This window comes from Rhincodon typus, chromosome 7 (genome assembly GCF_021869965.1).
Source record: "Rhincodon typus isolate 14 chromosome 7, sRhiTyp1.1, whole genome shotgun sequence".
In the NCBI taxonomy this organism is placed as follows: Eukaryota; Metazoa; Chordata; class Chondrichthyes; order Orectolobiformes; family Rhincodontidae; genus Rhincodon; species Rhincodon typus.
In genome coordinates, this window is record NC_063338.1 from 46,109,571 (window position 1) to 46,122,198 (window position 12,628).

Consider the following 12,628-nt stretch of genomic DNA (forward strand, 5'->3'; position numbering starts at 1 on the left):
GGGGGGGAGGTGGTTGAGAACATATTGTTTTACACTGTGAGTTCTTATGACCAGGAACACAAAGGCGATCCAGTAATATATTCATAGTAAATCGGATTATTACTAGAAGAGAAAATATTGCAGAGCTATGATACAGGTGGTTGTCAGTTGGACAAATTGGAAGGTCCAACCAGAGACTGACCATCATGATGGGCATATAGCTTTTTTGTATTTTTCTGTGATAAAGTGCAATGTTTATTGATATCAATTAATTGCCATTTCCAGGAATAGTGAATTACAAATACATTTGTAACTTGTGAGAAAGCTGTGAGCCCCAAAAATCTGCAGGCCACAATCCAAGCAGCTATCTGGGACTGCGTCCAGTGGTATTCTCCTTCACTGTGTTCACTGACATTTCAGCAGTTAGTAGTAGGACTCCTATTTCCTATGGCCACAAAAAGGATCCAACTGACCCATGCATTCAGAAAATCCTGAAAACAGCTACCTTTTGAGGCTGGCAAGGGCTACTCCAAGTCAATATAAGGAGTCCAAAACTGAATCTTTTTTTTAATACAATATTTCAGGAGTGAAGGCCATTTACCTTTTAAAAGGCTGGTTGGAAAATTCTAGAAATGGTGTAACCAGATCATTGAAGCAGGAAGGCTGGCGTTTCAGGCCTAGACCCTTCTTCAGAAATGCTCTTCAGAAATTTCTGAAGAAGGGTCTAGGCCCAAAACGTCAGCTTTCCTGCTCCTCTGATGCTGCTTGGCCTGCTGTGTTCATCCAGCTCTACGCCTTGTTATCTCAGATTCTCCAGCATCTGCAGTTCCTACTATCTCTAACCAGATCATTGCCATTTTCTAACAGGTGGCACAAGGCACTCTTTTAAATGACAGCGTGAGTCCAGCAGAACCTCAAAGGAAATTCCTTTTTCCTCCTAGTAGTTTTGCTATATAACAGTATGCTGGATAAAATTATTTGTTCAGAACTGGTGCTGTACTTGGATTCTGCATATTCAGTCAACTGAGTATCCGTTCTGAATGTTCTGGTCTACAGTTAAGCAGCTGGACCACTAACCCATAGGTTTAAAATTCAAATCTAATCACAGCAAGTTATGAAATTATTTATTTGTGGGGTAATGTTAGAAATACTGAATTGTTTGTAAAATCTGATACTTTGTTAATGTACTTCACCGAAGGTAACCTACCACCCTTGTGTGACTATTATATTGATTGATATTGAATACATTGAAGGACAATTAATAATGCTTCTTTTGCTACTTTTACTCATATAACAGTACACAAGAAATGATATTTGAAAACAAGTTAGTTTAAATTGAGAATGCATGATTGTCATAATTCTAGGAGATTGCCTTGGTCAGTCTTCACTTTACACTTTCTGAGCAGTTTTGGTATTCATATATGGTCAATATATGTGTCATTCGCATTCACATTTTTTCTCAATCTCCCTGGCAGCAAACTGAGTAAACAATTGGTAAGATAAGTCCAGATATAAATTAATTGAGCTGCTTTATTTCACAGCAAATGAACATAAAACACAATTCAGATTCAATTAAGATTAACGTAGTTCGTCATCATCAGTTCATAGTATAATTGCATTCACATAATAACAAAAATAACAATTACACTCTTTCTCCATATCGCAGGTTGTGTTTGACTTCAACAAGATAATTTTTACCTAGACCGCTGCAATCCATCTTTGTCACAGCCTTTGCTTGACATGACTGCCTTTGTCCCCTTTACTGTGTCTGAGACATTTGTCTTTGTATCTGCGTCTGTTCATGGCTGGAAATGACATCCAGTGATAGCACCTTGAGATTTCGCAACATAAAGGCTCCTGATTGTTTATTTTCTTTAAAGAGAACGTCCTAATTAGTACATTATTCACATGTAACCCAGGTGCCTATTTCCAACTCTGCCAAAATGATCAAAAGAAAGTCATTGAACATGACAATGACATCACGTATTCATGTTTTCATCTATTTTAGATGACTTGCCCATCAAATGGAGAAATACTGGAATGACAAGTTAAATCATTTTCTGCTTCCCATAATTGTAATGAGCATTATGTATTCGCAAGTGAAGTCCAGCATTAACCAGCAGATCAAAATACACTCCGCTCTGCCTCCATTTTCTAGCTAAACAATGACACGTATTGCATAAAATATCAATCCCTCCTGTATCCCATCCCTATATGTAACATTACAAATGTGTAGACATATGGAAAATATTCAGTTCCCAGCATTTTCTTTCTCCAATTTCATGATCACAATTCATGAGCAAATTCACAAACTGCACTTCTTAAAATAAATTATTCCAGTACAAGCTTATGAGTATTTTTGCATCTTGTTTCTTATTGGTACAGAGGTTTTATTTTAAAAATTAATTAATTATTGTCATATTTAATTTATAAAAATATAATTAGAGAGAGGACATCATCAGAATGATAAAGGAAATCTGTGGTAAGTTATCTGTCATCTTTTGATCTATTTCTTTTTATGTTGTCATAGTACCGTCTATTCTAAGCAGTTATAATTGGTAAAACCAAGTAATGAAGGTGATCATTACGTTAGAAAAGAAAAAATTAAGATTTTCTTCAAGATATTACTCAAACTTATGGGTAGAATCATTTTTTAATCATCTTTTGTGCCTGGGAATGAAAGGAAAATTACATGCAACCAATTCATTGGAGTTCTTTGAAGGACTAATATGCACAATGGATAAAGGGGAGCCTGTAGATGTACTGTACTTGGATTTCCAGAAGGCATTTGTTAAGAAGTCATCTTTGATGTAGTTATTGCAGAAAATAAAATCTCATAGTATAGAGGATAACATATTAACATGGATAGAAGACTGGCTAGCTGACACAGAGAAAATAAACAGTACGCATAAATTGATCTTTGTCTGACTGGCTGGATGTGATAAGTAGAGTTCTACAATTATCTGCACTGGATCCACAACATTTTGCAATTTACATCGCTTATAAGGATGAGGCAGCGAAGACATGATCGCTAACTTCACAGACAATAAAAGATAGGCAGAAAAGTATGTTGTGTAGTGGATATAAGGAGTTTACAAACAGATCTAGCTAGGTCAAGTGAGTGGGCCAAAGTCTAGCAGATGGAGTAAACATGGGAAGATATGAATTTGTTCACTTCGCAGTAAGAATGAAAAGCAGGTATTACTTCGATGGAGAATAACTGCAAAATTCTCAAGTGCAGAGGAATTCAGACATTCAAGTGAATGAGTCACACAAAGTACTTACACAGGTATATCACATAATGAAGAAGACTAACGTGATGCTTTTTTTTATTATGAAAGGAATTGATCATAAAAGTAAGGGTGTTTTGTTTCAGTTATACAGGTCATTGGTGAGAGCGCAGCTTGAACACTGTATTCTGTTTTGTTGCATTTTAAGGCAGGAAGTAAATGCATAGAGGCAGTTCAAACAAGGTTTACTAGATTGATGCCTGGAATGAGTGGGTTCTTTTATAAAGATTGGTTGGACAGGGTGGACCTATTTCCATTGCAATTTGGAAGAGTAAGGGGAGACTTGATTGAAGTGTGGAAGATCCTAGTTGGTTTTGACATGGTGATGCTTGAAGGATGTTTTTGCTTGTGGATCAGTTCAAGACTAAAGAGTGCTATTTAATAATTAGGCATTGTCCTTATGGACAGAAATGAGTTTATTTTCTCTCCGAGGATTGTGCAACTTTGGAACTCTGTCTCAGAAGGTGGTGGAGGCTGGGGTCATTAAGTACTTTTGACGTGAAGGTGGATAGTTTTTTGTTAGGCAGGAGAATTGAGAGTTATCAGGGGAAGGTGGAAATGTGAAATTCAAAACAGATTAATCAGGATCTGTTGAATGGGAGAGCGGGCTCAAGGGGCCAAAAGGTCTACTCCTGCTCGTATTTCATATACTTGTATGCCTGTAAACATTTCTGAACTGTTCTATCGTCAAATGTACTCAATGTATTGTAGTTCTATCTATATTACTATCCAAATTGTTGCCTGGCTTTTTAGCAATGACAGGAAGTTTATATGGAAGCTGTTCACCAAAGCATTAATCTGTTATTTCTAACAGTACTACATTAGTTATTAATAATTTTAGCTTATTTATATGTTTTAAATATAACTTTGATATGCTGACACTTCTTAAATAGTATCTACTTGTAATCAATGCATTATTTCAATTATTTTACTTAACAGGTTGTGGAATTAAATGTAAAGAAAGACCAATGGAACTTGTCTTTGTGATTGATAGTTCAGAGAGTGTGGGTCCAGATAATTTTGAAATCATAAAAGATTTCGTCACTGCACTCGTTGACAAAGTAACAGTTGGTAGAAATGCCACCCGGATTGGTCTTGTGCTCTACAGCTTGGAAGTACGATTAGAATTTGGTCTAAGTCGATACCTTACACAGCAAGATGTCAAACAGGCAATCAGGAAAATGCTATACATGGGAGAAGGCACACATACTGGAACTGCCATTCGCAAAGCAACACAGGAGGGATTCTATGGAGCTCGGCCTGGTGTGAAGAAAGTTGCTGTAGTATTAACAGATGGGCAGGCAGACAGAAGGGAGACTGTTAAACTGGATGTTGCTGTACGTGAGGCTCATGCTGCAAACATAGAGATGTTTGCAATTGGTATTGTAAATACCACAGACCCAACTCAAGCTGAATTCTTACGTGAGCTGAACCTAATTGCTTCAGATCCTGATACTGAGCATATGTACCTCATTGATGATTTCAATACCCTTGCAGGTTTGTGCCATTGTTTTGCCATATCAAAACTTGATATTTTTTCCAATACTAAGGACTTTAAGAATAATATTTTTCTATGTTCACACTTAAGGTGGAAAATGGAACAATTACTGTTTTGCTAAGAAATCAACAGTGATCGTATTACAGATGTCCAAACTATAGATTAAGCTTGAAATTTAATCTTGGTTGTATTGCAGTTATTATAAGACATTGTTGTCTCATCTTTACCAAAGCAGGAATATGCATTTGCAAAATTTAGTAGAGGCCCTCTTAGATCATTGAAACACATTTCCTAGTGGTCGCCCATGGAGTCGCACCTGTAGTAAGGTCAAAAAAATTCATGAGCTTGACTTCCGACAATAAGAATAATATAAAAGGAAGAACTGTGGATGTTTGAAATCTGAAACAAAAACACAAAATTCTGGAGAAACTCAGCAGAACTGGCAGCATTTGTGAAGAGGGAAAAACAGAGTTAATAATTTGAGTCCAATATAAGGCTTCTTCGAAGAAATATTTTTCCAACTAATCATGTATCTTCCAATTGTCCAGTCATATTGTAGTGTGACTACTGCTGTGTTTATATCAGTAGGCTGTGCTGGCTGAAAGGGCATCTTAAAGACTTGGGTGGTATTCATGAATAAAGGATTTTACCAAGTCTATGATGGGAATTACAAGAAAAAAAATGTTTATCCTTTCTCCCATTTTTAGCTCTGGAATCAAAATTGGTCAGACAGTTCTGTGAAGATGAAAATGGTGCATTGATTTACAATCGTGTCGGAAATGGAGTAATAACAAACAGAAGTCCATTATATTACGTTCCTAGTTCTACACATACCAGAAATGAAATTGAGTTAAATTCTCCAAAACCTACACAAACAATTGCCTCTGGGAAGATGAAAATAACTGCGCAAGTGAAGCCATCTCTATCTGGATCCATCTCAATAGGAAAGTCTTCAAAGGTCAATAAACAGGTATCAATTCATCTTATCTATTCTGCATTAATGTTTTACAATATGACAAAAAATGTACTCACCAAAATGTTTCTTCATAAAGTGGAACTGTTGGCAAATACTTTGGATGTATCAAGCCATATGTAAAAAAATGATACAGAATGAGACATTTTCAAAAGTCTAAACTAAATAGCACAACTATTGCCAACAATAATTTTGATTGCAATCAAAATATCTTCTTCACACACACAAGGAGTGATTGATGTCTTATATCATATAGATGAACCAAAATCCAAAAGCACATGATAAGGAGAAAGAGGATTACAAGTTTCGGGTTCTGTCAACTACTTCAAAGGGTGGTAGCTACGTCTCAACCAGTCAACAAGTTCCAGGTCTACACTCACAATCAGTTAAACCAGTGAAAGAATCCACATTGTCAGTATCCCCAACAGTAAAAATACCAGTTTCAGGTAAAATTGTGATTTTATATCTGCGGCATAAATTATGATCAAAGCCTGATGACTGGACTGATTAAGTGCCATGGTAGATTAAAATGTAGTACATTTATCTGAGATGGGTTTGAATTTTAACATTGGTTACTAGGATAATGGAAGGATACTGCTTTAGCTGATTTGTAATAATCTCAAAGGAATGCAGTGAAATAAATGCAGTTGTTCAGCACTAAACTGGAAGCTTGGCTTAGCAATATTAAATTGTACAAAGAGAGCTGGTTTGAATGTTGCAATATGATATGTTTGACATTTGGCATTATTAGCCCAAAGAAGTTTTCCAGTACAGAAAACACCTGTTTGAAATATATAAAATCCTGGGTAATATTTATCTTTAACTCAAAGCAGCAAAAAAGCCGGTTCACCTCATTGTTTTTTTGGGGACGTTAACAAAATGCTTGCCAAATGTGTACTGAGAAAAGTCTCTGCATTTCATATATTTCCAAGAGTTGTGAGAAGGCCTTTAATGTATAGATCCTTCTTTGACATTACGTGAGAAAGTTATATACTGCACTTGCTCCTATGGATTCTATTTGAATTTTATAAAACACTATGATTCCAAATATAAAATCTATAATAAATTTGCGTTGATAAACAATTATTTTTCAAACATGTCTTAATTGTTTTAGTAGCTGGACTAACAGTTGCAGCTTGTGTTCCAATATGCTAATTACTTCTTTTTCTAGACCCTCCCTGTCAGCTCCACTTGGACCAAGGAACATGTCGTGACTATGTAATTAAATGGTATTATGACAAACAGGCCAATGCTTGTGCACAGTTTTGGTACGGTGGCTGCAATGGAAATGCTAATCGTTTTGACACTGAAGATAAATGCAGGAAGACCTGTGTAGTTTCCAGTGCAGGTATGACGTTTATAGGGTATGATGATGAAAATATTACAACAATGAAGTACAAGATAAAAGAAAAATTCACTTCATTATTATTGTATCATTAGGCTTAGATTAGCTACAAATAAACAGGAATAGTCTACAGGAAAAATACTTAGTTTGAGGAGAACCAATTAACGTAGGTGGAGGCCTACGAAACGTAAGGTTGGCAGGCAAGACTGTAATAGAACATTGGGCTGCTTTTAAAGAGGAGTAGTTTCAAGCACAGTCTAAATACATTCCTACAAGGAGGAAAGCTCAGACAAGCCTGAGCTCCCTGAATGATGAATAAATAGAAAATAGGAAGAAACAGGAAAAGGACATAAATGCAGATGTCAGGTTGATAGTACAAATGAGAACCATGGTGCCTAAAGAAAATTCAGAGAGTAAGTGGGAGAGGAAATAAGAGAGGCAAAAGGATGTATGAGAAGAAACTGACAACTAACCTAATAGGGAATCCAAAAATCCTATGTAGGTATATAAATAGTAAAAGAGTAGTCTGAGGAAGCTAATCAGAGAGCATAGAATCATCGAATCATAGAAACCCTACAGTGCGGCAGCAGGTCATTCGGCCCATTGAGTCCACATCGACCCTCCGATGAGCATCCCACCCAGACCCACACCCTACCCTATCCCTGCATTTGCCACCCTAGACACTGTGGACAATTTAGCATAGCCAATCCACCTAACCTGCACATCTTTGGACTTTAGTAGGAAACCCACGCAAACACGGGGAGAATGTGCAAACTCCACACAGACAGTTGCCCAAGGCTGGAATTGAACCCAAGTCCCAAAAAAGGATTCTGCACTTGGAGGCGGAGGGCATGACTGAGATACTGAATAAATACATTTCCCTGCTAAAGACAGATGAAAACAGTGCTACTGAAATTGTAATGAAGGCGGGGATAAAGTTGGTTTAAAAGTTTAATAAAGATCAGCAGGACCAGATAGGATGTATTTAAGCATGCAGAGGAAACTAAGAGTGGTAATTGCAAAGGCACTGACAATAATTTTGCCATGTTTCTCAGATACATGATTTATGCCAGAGAACTAGAGAACTGCAGGTGTTCTTTGTTCAAAAGCCGGTGTAAAAATAACCCAGCAATTGTCAGTTGGTTTAATTTTGATGGTGAGAAAGCTTTAGCAAGTGTTAATCCAAGACAAAATTAATGTGACTTGGACAAATGTCAATCCATTAAGGAAAAACAGCATAGATTTATTAAAAGCAGATTGTGTACAATTATACTGACTACATGTTTGATGAAGTAACAGGAAGTCTTATGCGGGTAATATGTTTGATGTGGTGTTATGTGGGCTTCCAAAAATGGTTTGAAGAGTGTCACTTAATAGGTTTGAAGTTGGCTAAATGACAGGAAACGAAGAGTAGTGGCAAACAGTTTTTTCTTGTACTGGTGGAAGGTATACATGGGTGTACTATGGGGACCAGTACTAAGGCCATGACATTTCTTTACGTATATGATCGATTTAGACTTGGGTACAAAGCGCACAATTCCAAAATTTGCAGATGACACAAACTTGGGAGCATTGTGTTCTGTGAGAAGGATTGTGATAGAAATTATGAAGAAATAGGAAGAAAAGAAGCTTGTGTCCATACTCACTCAGAAGCCCCACATCACTGTTGAGTCCTTCTCTGAAACATGTGAGAAAATGGGCTTTTCACTAAACACCGCTACATTGTTGAGTCCAGGACAGAAGTATACAAGCAAGCAGTAATTAATCTGAAGTGCTTGCATTCATTTTGCACCGCAACAACTTATCAGTAGTAGAATGATCTGTGAATATATTCCATTCATAGAATCATAGAATTGTACAGTATAGAAGGTCAATCGACTTATGGAATACTTCATAGCAATTTGGCACAGTGGCTCAGTGGTTAGCACTGCTGTCTCACAGCACCAAAGGTTTGAATCCATCCTTGGGTGACTGTCTGTGTGGAATTTGTACATTCTCCTGTGTTTGCGTGGGTTTCCTCTGGGTTCTCTGGTTTCCTCCCACAGTCCAAAGACGTACAGTTTAGATGGATTGGCCATGCTAAACTGCCCATAGTATCCAGGGATGTGCAGGCTAAGTGGGTTAGCCATGGGAGATGCAGGGTTAAAGCGATAGGGTGATGGAGCATGACTGGGTGGGATGTTCTTTGGAGGGTTGGTATAGACTTGATGGACCAAATGGTCTGTTTCACTTTGTAGGGATTCTATGATTCTGTGTGTCTCTCTACCAGCTCCTGAAGGAGTCACCAAGCTAGTCCCAATCTCTAGTCCTATCTCTGTAGCCTTCTAAATTCATCACTTTCAAATATGTATCCAGCTCTCTTTTGAAACATCATTTGAATACACCTCCACCACTCTCCCAGGTAGTGCATTCCAAGCCCTAACAACTCTCAGGGTAAGGACTTTCTTCTCATCTCACTCCTAGCTATCTTGCTCACAATCTTGAAAGTGTAGCCCTTAATCACTGACATACCAACTAGTAGAAACAGAATATTCTTTTTTACCCTGTTAACATTCATAATTCTGAACACTTCAATAAGGTTACCTTTTAATCTTATCTAAAATCCTTCATTCCTGGCATCATTCTAGTAAATCTCCTTTGCACTGTGTCCAGGGCGTTAATATCCTTCTTTAAATAAGTGCCCAGAAATGAACGCAATACTCCACGTGGTCTGACCAATGATTTTTAGAGGTGTAGCATCATTTCTTTGCTTTTATACTCTATGCCTCAATTTATAATCCCAAGTATCTTATAAGCCATCTTAAGAATTGTTTCAACTTGCCTGGCCACTTCAGAATTACACATATGAACCCTGAGGTCCCTCATTGACCCTGTATTGTCTTTCCATGTTTCCGTCAAAATGCATTACCTCACATTTCTTTGACATTGAAATTCACCTGCCAGGTGTCTGCCTTTTTGGCCAAATTATCAATGTCCCTCTGAAGTCGCTTAGCATCATCCTCATGTTTCATTATTCACCCTAGCTTTGTACAATCTCAAATTTAGATCTTTTGCCCTCAACACCCATCCAAATAGTTTAAATAAATCAGAAAAAGCAAGGGTCCCAATACTGATCCCTGGGGAACACTACAATCAAGTCCTCTCCAATATGAGAAATGCCCATCTACACCTACCTCTGTTTCCTATCTTTTAATCAACTTCTAATCAATGCTGCCAAGGACCCATCAATCCCAAACATTTCTTATTTGCTAATCAACCTGCCATTTGGCACTGTATCAAATACTTTCTGAAAGTCCAAATGTACAACATCCACAGCACTATCGTAATCCACTGCCTCATCCTCATCAAATTTGTCAGATATGACCTACCCTTGACAAAGCCATTTTGACTGTCTAGTATTAACTTACTTTAAGTCATTGTTGCAGGACAGCAAAGTCATCAGGCCCTTGACTGCACAAAAGTAGCAATGGTAGACAAAATCAATATACAACCCAAATCATAAACGAGCTATGGTTTATTCCATTTACTAAAACAGTGTCCAGCATTCTATGACACATGCAAGCTGTAGCTCGCAAGGAAGCACTGGATAAAGATGTGCAGGGAGTCTAATTATCAGGAGCAGAACAAGATGTAGCAAAAGCTCAACACACATGAAGAGGGTTCAGCCAAAGTCAATATGAAGTATATTGCCAAGGTTACACCCTTAAAGTACAAACATGTGGATGAAGTTCAGCAAATAATTGTATGTAGCCAGCTTAGGGATCCTAACTAACTGTACATGTGGTCAATTTCACACACCACTGAAGAACTGAAGCATATATTATGATCTAATTTATGTATCCCAAGAAGAATGGCCAACACAAATTGCATGCCAAAGTCAACACATGTCTAACCACTAAACTACCTCATTAACATCCTCAATGAGATTATGCATGCAAATGTCACAATGTGGTAAAGTCCACACACAACAAGCTCATTGTCTTTCATGGGTTTAGAATTCTTTACATTGATATTTGAGAGGAATAATGTCAACATGGTTCTTCTGAATAAACAGCAGATACTTTCTACATTGCTCAAACAGCCATTTTTGATTTGCATAAACCAGACAAATGAATTAAATCCATACATGATCTCTCAAATCTACATCCAGATCAGTTTGAGCCATTGACAACTTCTAGGGTGATGCATCTTAAAGTTGATGCATGGCTTAGTATAGGTTCTCCTCATAAATATAATGTCCATATACAGGTCAAACTCAAAATGGACTTGGACACAATGGGACACAACAATATTGTCTGCAAGGCATTATACCAATGATCCAACTCCAATACTTGTGTACATAATCCTTGAAAGGAATAGACTTGATTAGACCAAATGGATTTGCCTCTTTTCAAGTTTTCTTATGTAAATGTTGTTTAGAAAGATTACAGATAAGACTTTTTAGTGGGTAACCTCCATTGCTTCTTTTTAAATGTTGCTGTTGTGCCAAACCATGTTTGGAATATTATTTAGCCTTACATCTTTTTGTGCATCTACTTGTAGATGCATGGTGTTTCACTTTGAACAAGTCTTGCATGGTACTTCCAGATTGCTGTGTTCCTCCACATGTGCTCAGCTTAGTGGGCGTATTGGCACCTTCATTCGAGTTCAATGATCAACAAGGATTATGGCCTGATTTGATGCCAGATAGAAGTACTAGTATTTTGACCTAATGGTAACAGTACCATATATTAAATAGTCTTGCACTTTAATAGTTTGCTTCCCTTTGGAGGAACAGCCATATTTCATTTGGTGGCACATTAGCCTCTGATTCACAAGGTTTTGGATTCAAGTTCCATCAGGAGTTGAGCACAAAGTTCAAGGCTGACACTCCAGTGCAGTACAGAGGGAGCATTTTCAGAGGTGCTACCTTTTGGATGAAACATTTAAATCCAGGTTCAAGCTCAATGCTTAGAAGGATGTCAAAGATCCCATGGCCACATAAAGCTAAGCAGAGGGGTTATCCATGGTGTCATGGCCAGGATTAATGTTTCAGTCAACATCACAGAAATAGATTATCCAGTCATTATCACAACTCTGTTTGTGAAAGCTTGTTGAACACATTGCCTGCTTCATTTTTATATTATGATGTGACGACATGTCAAAAATTATTTAACATTATCAAAATGTTTTGAGACATCCAATGGCCATGAAAAATGCTGTATAATGCAAGTCTGTCCTTTTTCTTTTAATAACAGAATCCTGATGTGAGTACCAGAAAAATTGTAATTCAGCAAGTCTTAATGAGACAAAGGAAGAAGACAGAAAATGACCGTTGCGCATTTGATACATTATGAACAATATTATATTTTGGTAGTTATGCATTAGATTCAAATTGTATAAAGATGTTAATACAGATGCTACTTTTTTGTTATTTTTTCTGTATAAATGCAATTCTCAGGGCTGAAAATGAAAAATAGAAATATGTTACAATATGTCCAAAAGACTGTCTTTGCAATAATTATGGATCAAAATGATAGAAAAGATGAGGAAAAGTGTTTTGT

General features: G+C 37.2%; 1 protein-coding gene across 1 annotated transcript in view; it reads left to right on the forward strand.

The window, feature by feature from the left end:
- col28a2a (collagen, type XXVIII, alpha 2a) overlaps positions 1-12,359 on the forward strand; it is a 97,680-nt gene extending 85,321 nt beyond the window's left edge. The window contains exons 31-36 of the mRNA XM_048599209.1: positions 2,425-2,461; positions 4,209-4,766; positions 5,475-5,551; positions 5,997-6,186; positions 6,912-7,088; positions 12,323-12,359. Coding sequence (XP_048455166.1) covers positions 2,425-2,461; positions 4,209-4,766; positions 5,475-5,551; positions 5,997-6,186; positions 6,912-7,088; positions 12,323-12,330 — 1,047 coding nt within the window. The 3' untranslated portion in view covers positions 12,331-12,359. The remainder of the gene's footprint in view (positions 1-2,424; positions 2,462-4,208; positions 4,767-5,474; positions 5,552-5,996; positions 6,187-6,911; positions 7,089-12,322) is intronic.
- Positions 12,360-12,628: the final 269 nt, after the last annotated feature.